Below are 25266 nucleotides of genomic sequence, written 5' to 3'. Positions count from 1 at the left end.
GTTCCTGATCTTCTTGTCATCAGATGTGGAAGATTGGTAATCTTTCTCTGATCCCTTGTGTCTTGACTTGGAGGGCCTTTGTTGAGGTTTGCAGTATTCGGTGCTTTTTGATTTTCAGTTCATCATCTAAATGTATAACCGATTGATGTCTTTGATGTAGAGGAATAAGATTCCTTCTATTTTTCACTATAGAACCTTCTCGAGTTTGTTGAAGATAAGATCACTGTTGATTCTTGTTTTTCTGGAGAATTACCCCTTCTCTATTTTGGTCTCGTACCCATACCTTTTGCCCTTCTGACAACTTTGTAGGTTTCTCGTACAGTATCTTCTATTATAATTATTGGTCTGTTTGTTTCGATACGACTTTTCTTTGTCTTGTACTTTCTGATAATCCTTGCTCTGTGATTCTGGAAGTAATTTCTTGGGTGGAATTGGAAGTTGCATTCAAAGTTTTCTTCCCATTAAGAGTTCTGATGGCACTAATCCGCATAATAATGAAGTAGTTTTGTATCTCAATATTTGGAAAACTTGTTTTTTCTTCACCATAGCTTGAATGGTGCTGACCGCTTGCTCAGCTTCTCCATTTGATCGTGGATACTTAGGAGTGCTTGTCTGGTGAACAAATCCACCTTCTTCTGCAAAGTGCGTGAAGTAATTGCTTGCAAATTGTAGTCCATTCTTGGATACTATCTGATCAGGTATACCATGTGTTGCAAAACCTTCTTGTAAAATTCTGATGACTGGTTCAGTTGTCGTTGTGTACATCCATTTAACTTCGATCCACCTTGAGAAGTAATCAACTATAATTAGATAGGAGCCATCAAAGAAGAATAAATCATCGCCACCGTCCCCCCGGTCTTAATGTGAATTGGGTCAAAATTAAAGGTTCCCTTTGATCTTGTCTGTGTACCTGACAAATTTGTTGGACTTGCTCTTTCCCAAGTTCTCTGTCCATGTAGCACTCTTGTAGGAACTTGCTGCATTTGTTTCTCACTCTGGTAGTCTTTGAGCAGCATTGCAAGCTGTGCTGTGTTGTGTGGGTTCTCTCTCTGTTGGGTAGACTCTCTGGCAGAGTTCGGACTCTCTGCAGTGCTTAGGTCAGGATGGGGGGCTCTCCCTCTGTCCTGGCTCCTGGATTCTTCATGTTTAATTTCTTCAAATTTCTCTATAAGATGAAGGTCAATACAAGCTCTTCTACTTAAGAGTGAGAACTCCTGATTTCTTAGGACATAGTGTTTCTAATATTTGCTTTCCCTTATATTTAAGTGTTGCTTGTAACTTCCCATTTACTTCAAGTGCAACATCACATGGGCTATGACTCAGAGTTTCCGTTGTTTGCAGAAAGAGTGTGGATAGCCGTAACTCTTTATCTGATAGGACCGTCACACTTGCTCCAGTGTAAAGTTTGAAATTAATAATATGTCTGTTGACATGTACATCAGCTGAAGAAAATGCTTGATTCAGATCATTGATTTCACCCAGAAAATATTTTGATTGGTCTGCTGCATGAGGTTGCTTAACTTCATTTATCTCTCTATTCTTAACTACCTTTCCTTTAGAGCTTGCGGTATCAAGATTTTATTTTTGCACATCTTACTGAAATGCCGTATTTCTCTGCAACCAAAGCATTCTGCTCTACTGGTGGGAAAGTCTTTGTGCCTGTGGGAAGTTTTAGCGCTACATCACTGGCAGGGTTTAAAGGCGTCTTTTGCTTCCTCCTCATTGTACCTTTTTTTCCTGGTGTCTCTTTTTCAGCTGTCTGCTGAAGGAACTGAACAATTGCAGGAGGTTTGCTGAACCTAAGTCTTTTCTCACCTCACAGGATTGGTCAGTTATTGCTGCACAAATTGAAGTAGGAATCACAAGCTTTTAAGACTTCATCAAATTTGGCTGATGTTTCATCAATACGTTGTCTTTCTATCATAGCATCAGCTACAGCACCAATTAAATATAATAATGTAGTCATTTACTCTGCTTTGGACCTGCTGTCCAATTGCAAGGCAAGTCTATATCTGAGGAACCTCTCGTCCATTGCACCCAATTTTGAGTCTGATTGGGTCCCTCGTGCCCATTGAACATCTCCAACACTCCCAAATTTTGATCCATGTTTTTGAATTTTATAGACATTCTTCAAGTGTTCCCCTTTAAGAAACTCTTGTTTTCAGACTAGCTTGCTTTAATGGAGTGTAGCAGGTGATTGTTTATTTATATAAGTTATATGAGTCGTTTTTCTCTTTCAGCAGTTCGCTTTATTTGTTGATACAGCTGTTAAATAGGCAATTCAAGGATTTTTCACTGTGCTTGAATGCTAGAGATTATTTATTTATCTTTCAGCTTGCCTGGGTTAACGAAGACTCTGCTGTGTTCGGGGGTTTCCGCGCTTCTTTTGTCTTCAGTACCAGTCTTTTCAGTTTGCATGCTTTTCGGGGCTTTTTTTTCTCTCTCACACAAAGCCTTTAGAAAATTAATTTTTTAACCTCTTCAAAGGCTTTTGTTTTTAAAAACTGGGATGTTTCGATCATCAGCACAATGACTCACCTGATCGCTTGCTTTTCAGCCAGGCTTCTCTCAGCCTTCTAAGGTCTGTAGTTTGCTTTTCTCTTCTGTTGTTTTAAAGTTTCTTCTCTTCTGGCTGAATGATGATAGTTGCTTCAAACTTTCTCTTCTGGGTCTAGGGTCCCACCACTGTTCACCATATTATATGTTTGTTTCTATATACTGCCACTGTATAAAGTCTAGCCAAAGAGGTTCATTGACTGTAGTATTTAAGCATTAATATTTATGTCATACTTACTATATACATGCCACACTAGCCTGCATGTCTCCTTCAAAGGCCATGCTGTAACTGTTCTGAAGTCTTTCCCACATGATCTCATACCTCATCATGGTGGACGGTAGTCTTTACATTCTCTCAAGACTAACACTTTGATACCCTTATACTACAAGTTGCATATAAATATTATACCCTGCTCTATTTCTTGTACTACTAATCCACTTAAGCTGCCTCTACTAGTGCAATGTCATATAACATGAAGGTACAGCCAATTTCAAGGAGGATTACAAAGGAGCAATTATAGCAGTCTGAGGAAAACCTTTACCTAATCTGGATAATTACATCATATCCATTAAGACTTAGGCCTGCAAATTCCTGAGTCCGTTACGACCAAGACAGGAGGAGTGCACTGTTTATTCTAGTCCCATTTCTCCACAGGTCACAACATAGATTTAAATTTTCCCACTTACCAATATGGTCAATCATAGATTCTATTTTTAATCCCGGAATAAAATGCACCAACCACGTTTCTTTAAAAAACAACAAAATTATCAGTTTATTGTAAAACAAGTCTGAACCATAAATGAAGTAAAGCAGAAACATACAGATTGAAATATAAAAGCTCCTATTTTTTTTAACCTTACACACACACAACACCACAACACCACAACACCACAACACACACGTTAACCAGAAAAATAAAAGGGATTTTGATTTTTGAGCTCTGTTTCAAAAAAAACAGACAAAGCTGAATACTTCCTCATTCTTGAGGAAAAAAAGATATGGAAAGATGTCTCTTGTTTTGGTTTGGCATCCCAAATGCGTATAGACAACTGTCACTGGAGTCTTGATAGAGCAGTTCTTTCAAGGCAATTTTGCAGGCTTTCCAAGAATTGCAGCAACAGAGGTTTCAGATAGGCCTGACAGCAGAAATGCAGCAACAGGGGTTTCAGTTCCCACACACTCGATATACCGTTTTTCTTCAAATACAGGAGGAAAGACGAGACTGATGGAAAGAAACCTTGCATATCCAGTTGAAGAGACAGAAAGAGATGAGCTGTTTTTGTTCCTTGGCAGACAAAAACCAACTGTCTTTTTTTAACAATTCAAAGTGAAACAAAAACATTCCAGAAGTCAAGCCTCCTGACCTCTATAAATTGTGACCTGTCACTTCTCTATAAACATCATCTCCAAGTCAAAACAACAAACTCCTTGCTGATATTTTATCTGAAAACAGATGCCTTCCAGTAAGGGCTTGTTTACAAGCCAGGTCCAGGAATCCTTCTGGTGACCTCTTAAAAAAAAAAACCTACTTTCAGCATCTCTTCAAGCTTCCAGATGAATCAATGTCCCTAATTCAACTATAAGTCCTTAAAATACATTTTGCAAAAAAGCACTCTCGTACCAGTCCCCAATCCTGTGGTATAAGTGCAGTGGGGTGAGACATTTCCACGAAATTGGAGAAGACGAAACAGGTCAGAAATCTGAGCGTCAGTAATTTAAAGAATGTTGGCAGGATAGGCCCTGCCAGCAAGGTGCCAGATATGTCAGAGGGGCCCTAGAAAATTTGCAAAGTTGATCACATTTTCCCCCATTTTGCAGATTCATATTATTTAACTTTCACACATTAGGTTTACTAGCTTTCCCATCAATGGTCAGCTGTAAGAAGCAAGGTGTCATCTCAGGAATATACTTTAAATATACTTATAGCATTTTTTCATTAATTCAGCTTTCAATGTATTTTAACCTTACACTTTACAAAGTGCAACCTCTAAATTCGAGTGAATTAAATATTCAGCTGATTTTACAAAGCAGAATTAGGACATGTACAGAACCATTGAAAATTTCTAACCATTTGCTAAGTAATCAGTGTTTTTTTTGTCTTTAAAACACATCCAATGCGAAAGATCATAGTAATTTGTACCATCTACAAGATGCATGCAGTAACTTGCCAAGGCTTCTTTGACAGTATCTTGCAACCTCTACCATCTAGAAGAACAAGGACAGCATGCGAATGGAAACATCACCACTGGCAATTTCTCCTTCAAGTCACACACCGACCTGGCTTAGAAATATATCGTTGTTCATTATTGCTGGGTCCAACTCCTGGAACTCTCTAGCTAACAGCACTCTGGGTATACCTTCAGCGTACCAACTGCTGCAGTTCAAGAAGGGGGCTCACCACTATCTTCCCAAGGGCAATTATGGAGGCAAAATAAATGCTGGCCTCTCCAGCGACACCCACTGTAATGTCTTGTGGTTCCCAGAGCTACTTAAATAATTATACTTTAGACTCAGAGGGCTGAATTTTACCGGAACCCGACGCCGCGAATCGTTGCGCGGGGGCCCGTAAAATTCTGCGGGAGGCCTGCTTCGAATCACGATATCGAGAAGGGCCTGCCGCATATTACCGGCAGCGGGGGACCTCGATGGGCACCCCCCCACCACCTAGCGGCGGGCCCTTCGTCTCCAAATGCAGATTGCCAATAAATGTGTGCAAAATAACTTACCTACCGCCCCACGCCGATTTTACGGCTTCCGTTCGGTCTATGCGCGCCTTCAGAACTCCGCACGGAGTTCCAAGGGGAGAACCTGGTGGGGAGGGGGGGGAGGAATAAAATTTTCAGGCTGGGAGGGGTGGAGCAGCGGGGAAATCAATTTTTATTGGATGTGGGGATGGTGGAAAGGGGTTGAAGGGTAAAAGATTGAAGGCTGGGGCGGGGGTTGGGGGAGGGGGGGGAAGTTCAGGTATTTGAAGAATTAATTGATGGTCATTTCAGGCAATGAAATGATCGTTAGGGGGGGTTGGGGAAGGGCCTCCATCACTTATTTTTATACTTAATAAAAATTGATTACATTTTGCCTTTAAAAAATATTATTTGTAAGGGCTTAAAGCCCTCTAAAAATGGCACAGCGCCTGCATGGTGACGGCAGACGCCGTTGCGAGGGCGTGGCGGCTGCCCCTACACGTCATTGGGGGCGGGTACTCCACCTCCACTATTTAAATGAGTCCACTTGCGAAATATCGCGGGGGCTACTTGGCAGCCACTGAAAGTGAAATCCCCACCGAGTTTAAAGGGCGTTGCCGCACAGCGTGGCGCCCAAATAAAATTCAGCCCAGATACTGGAGTTTGCATCATGTTTTCTCACATCCGTCCATTTGTGGCAGAATGATACAATGTGTGTTTGGTACACAGTTTGTAGCGCAGTTGTGACGATGGCCGGAATTTAACCTTAGGCGGATGGGAGTTCGCCACCCATGTAAAAGTCGGTAGCGAACCCACATCCGCCTAGCCCAGGGATCTATCTGCCTTTTACAGGTCCCCAGGCTTTAATTGTCCCGAGGCGGGACTTCTATCTGCTTGAGGGAGGAAGTCCCATCTCATTGAGCTGCCGGAAAATCATCTGGCCGGCAGCTCTTAGTCCCAGCAGAGCCACCGGGAGCGGTGCCCACTGCTGGGACTGCAGCCCAGCTGACTGAGGACGATGCCACGGAGCCAGGATCCAAGGTAGGTTTTGGATGCCTCGCTGGGGGGGGTGGTGATTGGTCATGGCAGTGAGGCAAGGGTAGTCATCCGGGGGGAGGTGGAGGCCTCTTGGGTCCCAGGGGTGGGTTGGGAGGTGGGGGCGGCCCTCAATCAATCACCCTATGCCCGATTGTCAGGGCACCCCCCACTGTGGCGTGGAAAGGCCGGCAGCTCTCACTGGGCGGTCTTTCACATCCCCAGCATGTCTACTTGCCACGGGTAAAATACCCGTGGAGGCTGGCGAAGGCCCTTAAGTGGCGTTAAGTGGCCACTGAAGGGCTTTGATTGGCCTGGGGTGGGCGGACCCTTTCTTGCTGCCCCACCCCCTGTAAAGTTGGCTGGAGGCGGGAGCGGGTTGGGATGCCATCTTGGAGGCCTCCCACTCAATTTTACACCAACCCCATGCCACCATCCGGCTCGCCGAGGTGGCATAAAATTCGGGCCTATGTGTCATTGTGGTGATATATATACACATGTCTGAACAATGCAGTTTCTAAGTCTTTTTGGATAATATAACACCCACATTCTATGAACAAATAAAAAATATATAAACTCCACAGCAACACTGTACTTGATCAACCTTAAAATAAACCTAAAGACAATAAAAGTTGCTCAGATTTATAGTTATTTAGTTCTAAAATGGAAAATATTAGAACAAAGCTAATATTAATGGACAACTATGCAATTTCTAGCTCACCTGAGACTGTCGTTGAAAGCTTCAACACCAAATTTGGAAATGCAATAGGATCCACCCACACAACTGTTCCTGCCAAATATACTTGCTACATTGACGATTCTGCCTCGTGCCCTCTTGATCAGTGGAAGCACGCTTAGTGTAACTTCAATGAGTCCAATTAGGTTGACATTCAGTATTGCTTTGTGATCGTCTATTGTCAGCCAGTCATTTGGTGCAGTGGGTTGAGATATTCCAGCATTGTTAACCAGCCCCCACAGTCCTGGAAGTGTTTTTGAAACAAAAAAAAAAATCTAATTTTAACTTCAGATTATCCCATATTATAATTGCTTTCATCCTAACATTGTACCGTAGTACCATAAATAGAATTTATATTGAAGCAAGACTGATAATTGTGCAGTGTAAGGCACCATTTGTAGAAAGAGACACTATTCCGACACTAAATCACTAGGGATTTACTAAGCTTCCTCTGGAAAACCAGTGAAAATCCAACAGAAATCAGATAGAGCTGCCTCTCACTAGATTTATGGATTCAAACGGAACCATCTTCTACTAGACCACTAAGGATTAAGAACTGGAATCATTCTCCAGCTGCTAGAAATTAAGAGCCATTAGATAACTGGGGTTCAAGCAAATACTACCTCAATAGGAACTGGAATTAGACGCCATTCAGCTGAACAGGTGGGACTCATGTCCATTCATTAGACCACTCGAGATCAGTTACCATTCCCAAAAGGTTGACACAAAGTATCTTCTTGCCCCACTGTTATCATTAATCAATTCCTCACTGCTCCAGATCCCAATTGATAAATTTTAACTTGAACTCTACCAAACCAATTTAAACTCCTCAGCAAAGATTCTGCAATATTTTTGTTTGGTGTAAAGTTAAATCAAGAAAATCTCTCAATGATGCATTTAAATTTACCAACAACAGCAGCTGTGGCTTAGTGGCAGTATTTCTTTCCTTTTAGTCCTTTAATTTGGCTTTTAGGTTCGAGCCTCACTTGAGTATATAATTTAAGCTGACACTTCGCTTCAGGACTGAGGGTATGCTGCACTATTAGCAGTATTGGATGAAATTTTAAGGGACCTGTGGCGACAAGCCGGGAGGCGAGAGGGGAGCAGACAAAATGGCGTGTAGTGGCATCAGGCGACATTGCCAATGTTGTCCTTTACCATAAAAGCAAATACTGCAGATGCTGGAAATTTGAAATAAAACCAAGAAATGCTGGAAATACTCAGCAGGTTTGGCAGCATCTGTGGAGAGAGAAGCAGAGTTAACGTTTCAGGTCAGTAACCCTTCATCAGTTCTGAAACGTTAACTCTGCTTCTCTCTCCACCGATGCTGCCAGACCTGCTGAGTATTTCCAGCATTTCTTGTTTTTATTGTCCTTTCCCATGCCATTTTGTCCACAGCAGGCACTTTGGTTGATGGGAAGTCCACTGCGAGGCTAAATAAGGAACTGAAGTTGCCCATTAAGGCTGCCTTCCACCTCCACTGGCAGTTAGTCAATGTCAGACAGGCCCACCATCACGTTGAGACACAGCCAGGTGAAAGCTGGTGGTCTCCTAGTGAGCACAGGGGGCTCTTCCTGATCAGGCATCCTGTAGGACCGCGGAGGGCACCCCTGGTGGCAAGGGCACCCCCTGCAGAAAGAAACCTCCCCTGCCCTCAAGAACGATAACCCTTCCGGTTGCTGGGGTCTGCCCGAGTGGCTCTGGTGAAGCTGCCCCCACTCTTCTGGGGCCTCCTCTATGGCTGCTGCTCTGGGCCTCCTGGTGGCACTGCTGAGACAGCTGAGCTGTCGCCCCTCTGATTGGTCAGCAGCTCTTGGGGCAGGATCTTGTCCCTTAAAGGGGACAGCATTCCCAACTGCAGATAGTGAATTTCCTGCCCGCTGTTGAATTCGGCTAGGAGTCCGATAAAAGGCTGAGGCAGGGTCGCCACCCACCTGCAAGCGTGTTGCTGGCAACCATCACCAAAATAAAATCCAGCCCATCGTCTTCCAGATGAGATGTTAAACCAAGGCTTATCTGCCCTCTCAGGCACATCCCATGGCACTATTTGAAGACCAGCAACAGTTCTCCCATTGTCTCAGCCAACATTTATCCCTCAACCAACATCAGTAAAACAGATGACCCTGTCATTTATACCACTACCGTTTGTGGGACCTTGAAGTGTTCAAATTGGTTCCTGAATCGTCCTACATTAAACATTAGTTCTGTTTCAAAAATTGAGTGTGAACTGCTTTGGAATGTCCTGAGATCATGAAATATGCTATATAAATGGAAACTATTTCCTCTAACTTATATTCAGTATTACACACAAACAAGTTCACTTGCTTGCACAAGCCTTTATTGCAGTTTTGAAAAGGTGCCCTCTATTACCATAGCAAATTTTATATAATTCGTACATACTATCATATTTAGATTTATAAAATTTCACTATTTTAGTGTTTATTATACTTTCGAAAACTGAAGGGAGACACTTCCATTTATAAAGCACCTTACATAATTGAGAAGTTGAAAGAACTTTTTTTTTTTAAGAACGCAATGCCTTATCATTAATTGACAAACTGGCTTACAAATCAATATGGTAATCAAACAAATGGCATTTCCTAACTCTCAGAGCTGAAAGCCAATCCTTAAATTACCTTTCTCTTTAACCTCTGATTTTACGAACTCTGCAGCTTTGCTGATGCTTTCAGATTTAACAACATCAAGCTGGAAAGTTTTGAGTCTGGATGATGTGCTGTTCTTCAGTTCTTCAGCCCCTTTCTCAGTAAGGCAGGCAGCTAGAACATGGAGTCCTTGTTGATCCAGGTGCTTGGCCAGCAGATTTCCAAAGCCAGAGTCACAACCGGTGATGTACACATATTTGTCAGACACATTCTTTAAACATTTACCATCTCTGTACCAGTAGTACAGGACACAAAATAGCACACAAATAATCAGGTATTGAAGCATTTCCAACCTGTGGAAAAACAGAGAAAAGCAATTTTTAAATGTTATTTGTGTTCTGGAAACCACTTAGCTTTTGTGAAATCATTGTAAAGTAGTTCCAGGAGATTCAACAAAAGCATTGGATTAATCCACTACTGGAGGGTACAGAGGATTTGGTGGAACTCTTTGGAAGCCTGGAGGGTTACAGCTGGGAAGGAAGGAGATAATGTTAAGCGGACTGATAAGTCCTGAAACCACAAGATGCTTCTGTTCGTGTGGAGTCCTGCTCAACTGAAGCACAAATCTGTAAATTATAGGAGAAATGACTCAGAGGGTCACTGTCAATATGCTGCCGGCTTTATAAGTTGTAAAATGTGCTTGACAAATCTACTGGAGTTCTTTGAAGATATTTATTATTGGCAAACAGATCTCAGTAGATTTACTATACGTAGATGTTCACAAAGTTTTTGATAGTCTAAAGTTGAAGGCATGGAATGGGGAAAACTTTTGAGCTGGATAACTAACTGGTTCAGTCTGAGAATAATAAGAGTAGCTGTTAATAGAATCTACATAAAAAGGGGAGAATAGTAACAGGGTTTGATTCTGGTGACATAGTTCCTTTTGATAATATGTATTAATGATATGTAGGTAAGAATGATGTGCATACCAGAGAAAGGCTGCTGTAGAGGGCAATATTATGGAAATGTCACTTTCTCTTTGCATTCAGCTTAATTTTGCTTTCGATATTTCTCTTTCTGCTATACCATTCAATGGAATTTATTTACTAATGATTCCATCCCCACTAACTGGATTGGTGTTGATGTCCTGAGCTGCTCTGCTGACAATGGAACAGGAATCTCAGAATTTCAGTTCCAGTGTCTCAACAGCATTAGTTATGACATTCCCAAGAGAATGTTGGGAATTGTGTTGAGGACCTCTTAAGGAGAGTTGGGGGCTCTTCTACAGATGTCTCTGTAGCAACCACACATTGTAGACTGGACTGCAGTTCTGTGAAATCATCAAGAAACGCAGCTGTTCCATATTAGTCATCATACTTTTCAAACTGCTTTGAACATGTTGCAATGAATGAATGAATTCACCATCCACAGACACAATTTTTGTGCTTAGATCCATGATAACGACAACCCTAGAACTCAGTGAATTCTGAGGTGAGTCTGGACCTGACCCCAGGGACAACTCTTTCCTGTTCCTCTGCTGCCATCCTTATTTGCTCCTCCTTACTTGCTCTGACAGGTTTCTCCCGTTGCTCCCTTATTTAACTAACTCAACTTAATCTCCCAGAGTGCACATTCCTGGGCGAACGTTTGCTGAGGGTGGAGTGATGGTATGGATTGTGAAGTGGATGGGTCTGGAGGCGCAATGCCTGCAAGCTGTTCCAACTCCTCAGCCATCCCAAAGGGGAAGACGGTGGTGCAGTGGTACCTTCAGGAGCGGAGAATTGTCGGACTTGTGTGGGAGCACCTAGAACCAGGAGCGGATAAATTCAGCACCAGGCTTGGGCCTTCACTTACCTTCAGGAGTGGAGAGCAGTTGCACCTGTGTGGGGGTACCTGGAACTGGGAGCAGATAAATTCAGCACCAGGCTTGGGGCCTTCACTTACCTTCAGGAGTGGAGAGCAGTCAGACCTGTGTGGGCATTGGCGCGCGCTGACTGAGTTTGAAAAAAAAAAAATTTGAACAGTGCATCACAGGAAAGCTGCAAGGTGATTGGTTGGTGAGTAACTGCTGTTAGGGAGTATCAGTAAATAGCTGGGTTAGTAACTAAAGTAAAGAGAAAGGTAAGGTCTACAGTTTTTTCATAAAATAGTGTTTTTTTAGGGAATCAGGGTCCCTAGTGTAAATAATCTCAAATTTGAGAGTAATTTAAGGGAGTAAATTAAAGGTAAGTCATGGCAGGGCAGCTCGGCAGCGTGGATTGCTCCTCCTGTGCAATGTGGGAAGTCAGGGACACTTCAAGTGTCCAAGGCGAAGACGTGTGCAGGAAGCGTCTCCAGCTGCAGCTACTCGAAATCCACATTTCGGATCTGGAGCGGTGGCTGGGGACACTGTGGAGCATCTGAGAGATGGAGATCATTGTGGATGGCAGATATAGGGAGTTGGTCACACCACAGGTAAAGACTGCTCAGGCAGAAAGGGAATGGGTGACTACCAGGCAGAGTAGAAGAACGAGGCAGGTAGTGCAGGAGTCCCCCGTGTCCATCTTCCTCTCTAACAGATTTTCCCCTTTGGATACTTTTGGGGAGATAGCTTCTCAAGGAATGCAGCAAGAGCCAAGTCTGTGGCACTACGGGTGGCTGAGCTGCACAGGAGGGGCGGAAAAAGAGTGGGAGAGCTATAGTGATCGGGGATTCTATCGTAATGGGTACACATAGGTGTTTCTGTGGCTGCAAACATGACTACAGGATGTTGCCTCCCTGGTGCTAGTGTCAAGGATGTCATGAAGCAGCTGCAGGACATTCTGAAGGGGGAGGGTGAACAGTCAAAAGTCATGGTTCATATTGGTACCAACAACCTAGGTAGAAAGAGGGATGAGGTCCTGCAACTAGAATTTAGGGAGCTAGGTAGCAGATTAAAGAGCAGGACCTCAAAGGTTGTAATCTCTGGATTACTCCTAGTGCCACGTGCCAGTGAGTATAGGAATAGGAGGATCGAGCAGATGAATGGGTGGTTGAAGAGGTGGTACAGGAGGGAGGGCTTTAGTTTCCTGGATCACTGGGTCTGTTTCTGGTGAAGGTGGGACCTGCACAAGTCGGACAGGTTGCACCTGAACCGGAACGGGACCAACATCCTTGCGGGGAGGTTTGCTAGTGCTGTTGTGGGGTGGGGGGGGGGGGGGGGGGGTTTAAATTAATTTGGTAGGGGGATGGGATACAGAGTGGAGTTACAGTAGGGGGTGATGCACAGCCAAATATAGAAGAGAGACTAAGTCAGTCTGAAAGGCAGAGCAAACACAGAGCTGTTAAGGCACAAGCAAATAATACAAGGCTGGATTGCATCTATTTTAACGCAAGGAGTCTTATACGTAAGGCAGATGAATTGAGGGTATTGATTAACACATGGGAATATGATATTATTGCTGGCAAAGAGACGTGGTTAAGGGAAGGGCAGAACTGGCAGCTTAATATTCCAGGGTATAGAATCTTTGGGGGGGGGGGGGGTGGGGGGGTGGTGGTGGGGTAAAAGAGGAGGTGGCATTGCACTATTGATCAAGGAGTCAATTACTGCAGTAACGAGGGATGATATCTTAGAAGGTTCCTCAAATGAGGCCATATGGGTAGAACTTTAAAAAAAAAGGGCAATCACTTTGCTGGGAGTGTACTACAGGCCTCCAAACAGTCAGGGAGAGATAGAGGAACAGATATTTAGGCAAATCTCAGAAAGGTATAAAAATAATAGGGTAATAATAGTAGGGGATTTCAACTTCCCCAATATTAACTGGGATAGTCTTAATGCAAAAGGCTTAAAGGGGGTGGAATTCTTAAAGTTCATCCAGGAGAGCTATTTGAGCCAGCATGTAGAAAGTCCTACAAGAGGAGGCGGTACTAGACCGAATCTTAGGGAATGAAGCCAGACACGTATCAGTGGGGGAGAATTTCGGGGATAGTAACCATAACTCTGTAAGATTTAAGGTAGTTATGGAAAATGACAAAGATGGACCAGGAGCAACTACTGTCGGAAAGTTTACATCAGACAAGTGGGAGTCATTCAAAAAGGAATGAGTGAGAGTTCAGGGCCAACATGTTCCCATGAAGGTGAAGGTTAGGACCAATAAGTCCAGGGAACCCTGGATGTCAAAGGATATAAAGGATTGGAAAGGCAAAAACAGGAGGCGATTGGCAGATTCAGAGGGCTGAAACAGCGGAGGCCCGAGAGGAGAATAGAAAGTGTAGGGGGGTACTTAAAAAAGAAATTAGGAGAGCGAAGAGGGGGCATGAAAAAACATTGGTGGGCAAGATAAAGGAAAATCCCAAGGTGTTTTATAAGTATATTAAGGGCAAGAGGATAACCAGGGAAGAGTAGGACCCATTAAGGACCAAAGTGGCAATGTGTGTGTGGAGCTGGAGGATGTAGGTGAGGTTTTAAATGATTACTTTTGTTACTTTGTTCACTATGGAGAAGGACGATGTAGGTGTAGAGATCAGGGAGGGGGATTGTGATATACTTGAACAAATTATCATTGAAAGGGAGGAGGTATTAGCGGTTTTAGTGGGCTTAAAAGTGGATAAATCCCCAGGCTCAGATGAGATGTATCCCAGGTTGCTATGTGAGGCAAGGAAGAAGATTGCAGGGGCTCTGACATAAATTTTCAAATCCTCTCTGGCCACAGGAGAAGTGCCAGAGGATTGGAGGACAGCTAATATGGTACCATTATTCAAGAAGGGTAGTAGGAATAAACCAGGTAATTACAGGCCAGCGAGTCTAACATCAGTGGTACTGGAAAACATTCTGAGGGACAGGATTAATCTCCACTTGGAGAGGCAAAGATTAATCAGGGATTGTCAGCATGGCTTTGTCAGGGAGAGATTATGACTAACAAATTTGATTGAATTTTTCAAGGAGGTGACGAGGTGTGTAGATGAGGGTAAAGCAGCTGATATAGTCTACATGGACTTCAGTAAGGCTATTGATAAGGTCCTGCATGGGAGATTGGTCAAGAAGGTAAGAGCCCATGGGATCCAGGGCAATTTTGCAAATTGGATCCAAAATTGGCTTAGTGGCAGGAGGCAGAGGGTGATGGTTGAGGGCTGTTTTTACGATTGGAAGCCTGTGACCAGTGATGTATCGCAGGGATCAGTGCTGGGACCCTTGCTGTTTGTAGTGTACATTAATGATTTAGACATGAATATAGGAGGTATGATCAGTATGTTTGCAGATGACATGAAAATTGGTGGTGTCAAAAATAGTGAGGAGGAAAGCCTTAGATTACAGGACGATATAGATGGGCTGTTAAGATGGGCAGAGCAGTGGCAAACGGAATTTAAACCTGAGAAATGTGAGATGATGCATTTTGGGAGGTCGTATGAACGTACGAATTAGGAGCAGGAGTAGGCCACTCGATCCCTCGAGCCTGCTCCACCATTCAATAAGTTCATGGCTGAACTGATTACTCCACATTCCTGCCTACCCCCGATAACCTTTCACCCCCTTGCTTATCAAGAATCTCTCTACCTCTGCCTTAAAAATATTCAAAGACTCTGCTTCCACTGCCTTTTGAGGAAGAGAATTCCAAAGACTCATGACTCAGAGAAAAAAATTTCTCCTTATTTGTATCTCAAATGGGCGACACCTTATTTTTTTTTTTTTAAACAGTGGCCCCTAGTTCTGGACTCTCCCACAAGGGGAAACATCCTTTCCACACCAACCCTTCAAGACCCCTCGGGATCTTATATGTTTCAATCAAGTCGCCTCTTACTCTTCTAAATTCCAGCAGATACATGCCTCGCCTGTCCAATCTTTCCTCGTAAGACAGCCCACCCATTCCAGGTATTAGTTCAGTAAACCTTCTCTGTACTGCCTCCAATGCATTTACATCTTTCCTTAAATAGGAAGACCAGTACTGTACACAATACTCCAGATGTGGTCACACCAATGCCCTGTATAGCTGAAGCATAACCTCCCTACTTTTGTATTCAATTCCCTTCACGATAAACAATAACATTCTATTAGCTTTCCTAATTACGTGCTGTACCTGCATAATAATCTTTTGCAATTCATGCACTGGGACACCCAGATCCCTCTGCATCTCAGAGCTTCGCAGTCTCTCACCATTTAGATAATATGCTTCTTTTTTATTTTTCCTGCCAAAATGGACAATTTCACAATTTCCCACATTATACTCCATTTGCCAGATCTTTGCCCACTCACTTAACCTATCCATATCCCTTTGTAGCCTCCTTATGTCCTCTTCACAAGTTACTTTCCGCCCTATCTTTTTGTCATCAGCAAATTTGGCAACAATACCTTCGGTCCCTTCATCGAAGTCATTTACATAATTTGTAAAAAGTTGAGGGCTCAGCACAGATCCCTGTGGCACACCACTCGTTACACCTTGCCAACCAGAAAATTACCCATTTATGCCTACTCTGTTTCCTGTTAGCTAACCAATCTTCTACCCATGCCAATATGTTAACCCCTACACCATGAGCTTTTATTTTCTGCAATGATCTTTGATGTGGCACCTTATCAAATGCCTTCTGGAAATCGAAGTACAATACATCCACCAGTTCCTCTGTATCCACAGCACATGTAACTCAGTCAAAGGACTCCAATAAATTGGTTACACATGATTTCCCTTTCACAAAACCATGTTGACTCTGCCTGATTACCTTGAATTTTTCTAAATGCCCTGCTATAGCATTTTTACTGATAGCTTCTAACATTTTCTCTAAGACAGATGTTAAGCTAACTGGCCTGTAGTTTTCTGCTTTCTGTTTCCCTCCCTTTTTGAATAAAGGAGTTACATTCGCAATTTTTCAATCGAAGGGAACCTTCCCTGAATCTAGGGAATTTTGGAAAATTAAAACCAATGCATCAACTATCTCACTAGCCACTTCTTTTAATACCCTAGGATGAAGTCCATCAGCACCCGGGGACTTGTCAGCCCGCAGCTCCAACAATTTGTTCAGTACCACTACCCTGGTGATTGTAATTTTCTTGAGTTCCTCCCTCCTTACAGCTTATAGCTGACTTACAGCTAATACTGGGATATTACTTCTATCCTCAACAGTGAGGACTGATGCAAATTATCTGTTCAATTCATCTGCCATCGCCTTAGTATCCATTATTAATTCCCCAGACTCACTTTTTATAGGACCAACGCTCACTTTGTTAACTTTTCTTTTTAAAATATCTATAGTAACTCTTACTATCTGTCTTTATATTTCTAACTGGCTTTCTCTCGTACTCTAATTTTACCTTCTTTATCAATCTTTTAGTCATTCTTTGCTGTTTTTTATATTCCGTCCAATCTTCTGACCTGCCTCCCAGCTTTGAGCAATTGTAGGCCTTTTCTTTAAGTTTGATACTATCTTTAACTGTTTTAGTTAACTACGGATGGCAGGTCCCACCCTTGGAATTTTTCTTTCTCGTTGAAATGTATCTATTCTGTGTATTCTGAAATATCACCTTAAATGTCTGCCACTGCATCTCTATTCACCTATCCCTTAACCTGATTTGTCAGTTCACTTCAACTAGCTCTGCTTTCATGCCCTCATAATTGCCCTTATTTAAGTTTAAAATACTAGTCTTGGACCCACTCTTCTCTCCCTCAAACTGAATGTAAAATTCAATCATATTGTGATTGCTGCTACCTCGGAGTGCCTAACTACAAAGTCATTAATTACTCCTATCTCGTTGCACAATACCAGGCCTAGTACAGCCTGCTCTCTGGTTGGCTCCAGAATGTATTGTTCCAAGAAATTATCCCGAAAACATTCTATCTACTCCTCATCTATCTACCTCTGCCCATCTGATTTTTCCAGTCTATCTGTCGGTTAAAATTCCGCAAAATTATCGCTGTACCTTTCTGACAAGCTGCCATTATTTCTTCCTTTATACCCCGTCTCACAGAGTGGTCAATGTTAGGTGGCCTGTACACAACTCCCACAAGTGACTTCTTGCCTTTATGATTTCTCATCTCTACCCAAACTGCTTCTACATCCTGGTCTCCTGAACGTAGGTCATCCCTCTCTATTGCGCTGATACAATCATTAATTAACAGAGCTACCTCTCCACCTTTTCCTAACTTCCCATATCCATGTATCCTTCAATATTCAGGTCCCAATCTATGTTGTCCTGCAGCCATGTCTCTGTAATGGCTATCAGATCGTACTTATTTATTTCTATTTGCGCTCTCAATTCATCTGTTTGTTTTGAATGCTACATGCATTCAGATACAGCGCCTTTAGTTGTGTCCTTTTATTATTTTTGTAACCTCTAGCCTTATCCGTTGATTTACTCATAGATTTGTACGCTGTCCTTTCCTGTCACAGTCTGCTTAGCATTTCCCATATTAATACCTTTCTCTCTTGCCTTGTCCCTTCTCCTTGATGTACCATAGCTTCCCAAATTTGATCCCTTGCCCCCACTACTCAGTTTAAAACCCTCTCTACTTCCCTAGTTATGCGGCTCGCTAGAACATTGGCCCCAGCATGATTCAGGTGTAATTTGTCCCAACGGTACAGCCACCACTTTCCCCAGTACTGGTGCCAGTGCCCCATGAACTGGAACCCACTTCTAACACACCAGTCTTTGAGCCATGCATTAGTTTCTCTAATCTTATTTGCCCTATGCCAATTTGCACGTGGCTCAGGTAATAATCCAGAGATTATTACCTTTGAGTTTCTGCTTCTTAATTTGGAGCCTGGTTCCTCATACTGACTATGCAGAACCTCTTTCCTTGTCCTGCCTGTGTCGTTGATACCTACATGGACCAGGACGACTGGATCCTCCTCCTCCTCCCACTGTAAATTCCTCTCCAGCCCTGAGCAGATGTCCCGAACCCTGGCACCGGGCAGGCAACACAGCTGTCTGGTCTCTCGCTCTTTGCTGCAGAGAACAGCATCAATCCCCCTAACTATACTGTCCCCTGCCACTACATTCCTTTTTTCTCCCTCCACTTGAATGGCTTCCAGTACAATGGTGCCATGGTCATAGAAACATAGAAAATAGGAGCAGGAGTAGGCCATTTGGCCCTTCGAGCCTGCACCGCCATTCAATATGATCATGGCTGATCATCCAAACTCAGTATCCAGTTCCCGCTTTCTCCCCGTATCCCTTGATTCCTTTAGCCCCAAGAGCTATATCTAACTCTTTCTTGAATATATTTAGTGATTTGGCCTCAACTGCTTTCTGTGGTAAAGAATTCCACAGGTTCACCACTCTCTGGGTGAAGAAATCACTCCGCACCTTAGTCCTAAATGGCTTACCCCTTATCCTTAGATTGTGACCTCTGGTCCTGGACTCCCTCGCCATCGGGAGCATCCTTCCTGCATCTAGTTTGTCCAGTCCTGTTAGAATTTTGTAGGTTTCTATGAGATCCCATCTCATTCTTCTGGACTTTAGCGAATACAAGCCGCATCGACCCAATCTCTCTTCATACGTCAGCCTTGCCATCCCAGGAATCAGTCTGGTGAACCTTTGCTGCATTCACTCCATAGCAAGAACATCCTTCCTCATATAAGGAGACCAAAATGGCACACAATACACCAGATCTGGTCTCACCAAGGCCCTGTATAATTGCAGTAAGACATCCTTGCTCCTGTACTCTAATCCTCTCGCTATGAAGGTCAACATACCATTTGCCTTCTTAACTGCCTGCTGCACCTGCATGCTTACTTTCAGCGACTCGTGCACATGACACCCAGGTCATGCAGCACCACCCCCTTTCCCAATCTATCGCCGTTCAAACAATAATCTACCTTTCTGTTTTTGCCACCAAAGTGGATAACCTCACATTTATCCACATTATACTGCATCTGTCATATACTGCATCCCACTCACTCAACCTGTCCAAATCACACTGGAGCTTCTCTGCATCCTCCTCACAGCTCACACTCTCACCCAACTTTGTGTCATCTGGTCAGGTTGCTCATCCACCCTGCAGCCCCCACTCTCATCCAAACAAGCTGGAAGAACCTCAAACCTGTTGGACAATCGCAAAGGCTGAGGCTCCTGCACTCCGGCCCTCTGGGTCCCCTGACCTGCCTCAGCTGCAGCCATACTCTCCTGTCCCTGACCACTGACCAAATCAGAAAACCCTATCGAAGGGGCGTGACCGCCTCCTGGTACAAAATGTCCAGGTAACTTACCTGATGTGTCACAGCGTCTGCAGCTCGGCCTCCAATTCAATGACTCGGAGCCGAAGCTCTTTGAGCCACAAACATTTATCACAGATGTGTTTGCTCTGGATCATACTGGCATCCAGGAGCTCCCACATGCTCAAGCCGTGACATATCACCTGTCCTGCCATCCTTAATGTGTTTTAATTGACTGCTTAATTATTTTATTCAATTATTTAATTATTTTATTTTCCCTTTTTTTAAAATATATTTTATGAAGCTCACCACTAGTTCTTTTACTATTTTAAACGTTAGGCTTAGAATGGTCCTTAATCACTTACCATATACTCAAAAAACAGGTAGCTTCTTCCTTGCTCTCTCTGTTGATTGTGGTGTCACTCTAATGTCACTTGTCGATTTTTCCCCCGCTCTGCTCCTGCTGTTCCCACTGTGCTCCTCTCTCTCCCTGTCTCCAACTCTGTGATTTGGCCCGCTTTTTAAACCTCCACTCCTCGGGCTGTGCTCCTCTCTCTGTCTAACAAGGCAAGGGAATATACAATGGATGGTAGGACCCTAGGAAGTACAGAGGGACAGAAGGACCTTGGTGTACTTGTCCATCAGATCATTGAAGGCAGCAGCACAGGTAGACAAGGTGGTTATTAGCAGAGGCATAGAATATAAGAGCAGGGAGGTTATGATGAAGCTGTATAAAATGCTAGTTAGGCCACAGCTGGAGTACTGTGCACAGTTCTGGTCGTCACACTTTAGTAAGGATGTGATTGCACTGGAGAGGGTGCAAAGGAGATTCACCAGGATGCTGCTTGGGCTGGAGCATTTCAGCTATAAAGAGAGACTGGATAGGCTAGGGGTGTTTTCCTTAGAGCAGAGAAGGCTGAGTTGGGAACCTGACTGAGCGATACTAAATTATGAGGGGCATAGATAGGGTAAATAGGAAGAAACTTTTTCCCTTTGCGGAGGTGTCAATAACCAGGCGGCATAGATTGAAGGTAAGAGGCAGGAGGTTTAGAGGGGATTTGAGGAAAAAAATTTCCCCAGAAGGTGGTTGGAATCTGGAACACACTGTCTGAAGGGGTGGTAGAGGCAGGAACCCTCACATTTAAGAAGTATTTAGATGAGTGCTTGAAACACCATAGCATACAAGGCTACGGGCCAAGTGTTTGGAAAATGGGATTAGAATAGATAGGATTGATGGCTGCTGCAAACATGGTGGGCCGAAGGGCCTGTTTCTGTGCTGTATTCTGTGCTTGGCCATGTGAGCCGCATGGAAGATGGCAGGATCCCCAAAGACACATTGTACAGCGAGCTCGCCACTGGTATCAGACCCACCGGCCGTCCATGTCTCCGTTATAAAGACGTCTGCAAACGCGACATGAAATCGTGTGACATTGATCACAAGTCGTGGGAGTCAGTTGCCAGCATTCGCCAGAGCTGGCGGGCAGCCATAAAGACAGGGCTAAATTGTGGCGAGTCGAAGAGACTTAGTAGTTGGCAGGAAAAAAGACAGAGGCGCAAGGGGAGAGCCAACTGTGCAACAGCCCCAACAAACAAATTTCTCTGCAGCACCTGTGGAAGAGCCTGTCACTCCAGAATTGGCCTTTATAGCCACTCCAGGCGCTGCTTCACAAACCACTGACCACCTCCAGGCGCGTATCCATTGTCTCTCGAGATAAGGAGGCCCAAAAGAAAAAGAAAGAAAAAGAAAGAAAGAAAAGATAACTCTAAGAATCTATGTCACTGGACCAGTAATGCTGATACCCAAACTAATGCCCTAGGACAACAAAAACAAGAAATGCTGGATTCACTCAGCAGGTCTGGCAGCATCTGTGGAAAGAGAAGCAGAGTTAACGTTTCGGGTCAGTGGCCCTTCTTCGGAACCCTAGGACACAGGTTCAAATCCCACCATGGCAGCTGGTGGAATTTAAATTCAATTATTCAATCTTAAAAAATCCACAATTGAAAACCAGTCTCACTGATGGTGCCATGTTCCTATTGGGGAAACTGGGTCCATATTTTCTAGAGTTTCCAAAAATGAGAGGTGATCTCATTGAAACTTGCAAAATACTTAAAGGGATAGACAGGGTAGATGCAGCTAAAATAAAAGCAACATTCTATGGCTGCTGGAAACCTGAAATAAAAACAAGAAATGCTGGAAATACTCAGCAGATCTGGCAGCATCTGTGCAGAGAGAAGCAGATTTATTTCCAAAAAAAACTTTATTCGTAAAAATCTGTAAAAAATACATTACCAAACAGTTTCAAACAACACCAAGTCAAAAAATACAAACAGTGCAAGGGAGATCAGTTTCCTTCAATACAATCATGAGTTGCCTCACAACCCTTCCATTTCATTTTTCATGCCATACACATTTTTACATTTTACAGCACACAAAATTTTCCCGAGACAGTTCGAGGGGTTTCCCATGGATCCAGCCCCTCAGTTCAGCTTGGTGGGGGGACCTTACACAGTGGTCTTTCCGCATTGAGCCTTTGCTGTGGCTGCCCCAAGCTTTAGTGCGTCCCTCAGCATGTAGTCCTGGACCTTGGAATGTGCCAGTCTGCAACATTCGGTCGTGGACAACTCTTTGCGCTGGAAGACCAGCAAGTTTCGGGCAGACCAAAGGGCTTCTTTCACCGAATTGATCGTCCTCCAGCAGCTGTTGATGTTTGTCTCGGTGTGTGTCCCTGGGAACAGCCCATAGAGCACAGACTCCTGTGTTACAGAGCTGCTTGGGATGAACCTCAACAAAAACCACTGCATCTCTTTCCACACCTGCTTTGCAAAGACACATTCCAGAAGGAGGTGGGCAACCGTCTCTTCCCCACCACAACCACCACGGGGGCATTGTACGGAGGGGGTGAGACTTCGGGCGTTCAGGAAGGATCTGACGGGGAGGGCTCTTCTCACCACCAGCCAAGCTACATCTTGGTGCTTGTTTGAAAGTTCTGGTGATGAGGCATTCCGCCAAATGACTTGGACGATCTGCTCGGGGAACCATCCGACGGGATCCACCATCTCCTTTTCCCGTAGGACCTTGAGGACATTCCGTGTAGACCACTGCCTGATGGTTCGGTGGTCAAAGGTGTTTTCCCGCAGAAACTGCTCCACGAAGGATAGGTGGTACAGCACAGCCCAACTGGATGGAGCGTTCCGCTGCAATTTGACCAAGCCCATCCTTCGCAACACGGGGGACAGATAGAACCTCAGTACATAGTGACACTTGGTGTTTGCGTACTGGAGGTCTGCACGCAGCTTGATGCAGCCGCACACGAAGGTAGTCATCAGGATTAGGGCCATGTTTGGTACATTTTTCCTGTCCTTATCCAGAGGTTTGAACATCATGTCCCTCCGGACCCGGTCCATTTTGGATCCCCAGTTGAAGCAGAGTTAACATTTCAGGTCAGTGACCCTTCTTAAGAACTGGCAGATATAAGAAATGTAAAAGATTTTAAGCAAGTAAAGCGGGGGTGGGGCAAGAGATAACAAAGGAGAAGGTATTGATAGGACAAGGTCACAGAATAGCTGACCAGAAAGTCATGGAGCAGAGGCAAACAATATGTTAATGGTGTGCTGAAAGACAAAGCATTAGTACAGATAGGGTGTTAATGGGCTGAAAAGATGCAGCTAAGATTTTTCCCCTGGCTGGGGAGTCTAGAAGCAGGGGGAAATAAGGGGGAAGCCACTTCGGACAGAGATGAGGAGAAATTTCTTTACTCAGAAGGTTGTGAATCTTTGGAATTCGCCACCCGAGGGCTGTGAAAACTCAGTCATTGAGTATGTTTAAAGCAGAGATTGACAGATTTCTAAATACAAATGACGTAAAGGGATATGAGGAGAGTGTGGGAAAAAGGAATGAAGTGGAAGGCCAGCCATGATCGTACTGAATGGCCAGGCAGGCTCGATGGGCAGAATGGTCTACTTCTGCTCCTATCCCTATACAATTGCAGTGGGAAGAAGTACTTCTTGATATCAGGAAGACAGCTTCCTTCTAACACATTTAACTAAACAAAAATAATGTCATGCTATTATTGCAGTGCAAGAGCTCGGGGTGGAGGAAGTTAGAGGACTAGAGATGTTTACAGAGATAGTGAAGGGGTGAGGTTCTTAAAGAATTTAAACAGTTCGGGAAGTTTGGTTGAAGGGATTTAAAAGTGAGTTATGGGAGAAATAGGCACAGTTTTGGGAAGCAACAAGCAACACCAAATATGGCCAAATCGACAGGAGGAATTTAGTTTAGAGATACAGCACTGAAACAGGCCCTTTGGCCCACCGAGTCTGTGCCGACCATCAACCACCCATTTATACTAATCCTACACTAATCCCATATTCCTACCACATCCCCACCTGTCCCTATATTTTTCCCTACCACCTACCTATACTAGGGGCAATTTCTAATGGCCAATTTACCTATCAACCTGCAAGTCTTTGGCATGTGGGAGGAAACCGGAGCACCCGGAAGAAACCCACGCAGACACAGGGAGAACTTGCAAACTCCACACAGGCAGTACCCAGAATTGAACCCGGGTCGCTGGAGCTGTGAGGCTGCGGTGCTAACCACTGTGCCGCCGTGTTGAAAATTATTTAGAGTGCGTCAGATAATATTAGAAGTCCACCCAAATACCTGTAATGCAGTATATGCTGGCACCATACTGGAAAATAGCTCCTTCAAAGTATTTCAGATAACTAAACATGATTTACCAGCCATATTTTATAGCCCAACATCACACACGGCGCTTAAATTGAACAAAGTGGCCACAAATTTAAAAAAAAACGGAAGGATTATAGTCATCAATCTTTACCTCGTTTCCTCTTCAGTATACTTAACAACAAATAGTTAATCCTAATTTTAAATAGGTTTTGCAGACAATAAAACTCACTCACTGTGAACGTCGTATATTCAAGTGCTTGAAAACTGAGCTTTTGTCCAACTCTGTTCTTCTCCTCAACTTGTTTGGAATGTGAATGAACTTTGCATAGCTTAAGGCCTCCGGAACCGGGGTCAGCACAACCACACAGGAAGATTCCTCCCACAAAATTAATCGACTCTGCCAGCAGAAATTAGACGGAAGTTCTGCTGCAGTGTTAAGTTCCTCAAATGATACCTTTAATTATAGCCCTTAAACTTCACAATAAGGCATTTTGAATGCTTCATCATATTTTCCTTTTTAGAGCTTGGAAAATGATATCAGGACTGTTTCTCTGATAAGGTAGTGAGAATCAGTGATAACAGGGTGCATGGAAAATCATGAAGGCCTGCAGGATTTTGTGGGGGAAGGGTGATTTTGCGCATTGCAGACTAACATGGAAATCCTGAAGTTGTGGTCTGTCACTCACTGTCCACCATAGGCTGTCGGGAGCGGATGTAATATATCCAAGTGCATTGATGATACAAAACCAGGTGGGAAAGTCAGCTGTAAGAAGGATGCACAGAAGCTGCAAAGGACAAGTTAACAATGGGAAAAATGGAATATAATGTGTAGAAAGTTATCCACTTTGGAAGGAAACATAGAA

At 43.8% G+C, this 25266-nt stretch overlaps 1 protein-coding gene across 3 annotated transcripts in view; it reads right to left on the bottom strand.

The window, feature by feature from the left end:
- Positions 1 to 24996, bottom strand: part of LOC137371982 (retinol dehydrogenase 7-like) — a 28923-nt gene extending 3927 nt beyond the window's left edge. The window contains exons 1-3 of one of the 3 annotated variants that reach the window (XM_068035175.1): positions 24633 to 24996; positions 9649 to 9968; positions 6998 to 7256 (exon numbers count right to left, since the gene is read on the bottom strand). In XM_068035175.1, the coding sequence (XP_067891276.1) occupies positions 6998 to 7256; positions 9649 to 9961 (572 nt within the window). In that variant the 5' untranslated portion in view covers positions 9962 to 9968; positions 24633 to 24996. Of the gene's footprint in view, positions 1 to 6997; positions 7257 to 9648; positions 9969 to 20078; positions 21039 to 24632 lie in introns of those variants that run through there. The other 2 variants (XM_068035174.1, XM_068035176.1) reach the window with 2 other exon arrangements.
- Positions 24997 to 25266: the final 270 nt, after the last annotated feature.

The sequence above is a fragment of the Heterodontus francisci genome, chromosome 7, assembly GCF_036365525.1.
Source record: "Heterodontus francisci isolate sHetFra1 chromosome 7, sHetFra1.hap1, whole genome shotgun sequence".
Lineage (NCBI taxonomy): Eukaryota > Metazoa > Chordata > Chondrichthyes > Heterodontiformes > Heterodontidae > Heterodontus > Heterodontus francisci.
Note: the sequence above shows the minus strand (reverse complement) of the source record. Positions and strands in the feature narration are given on the sequence as shown.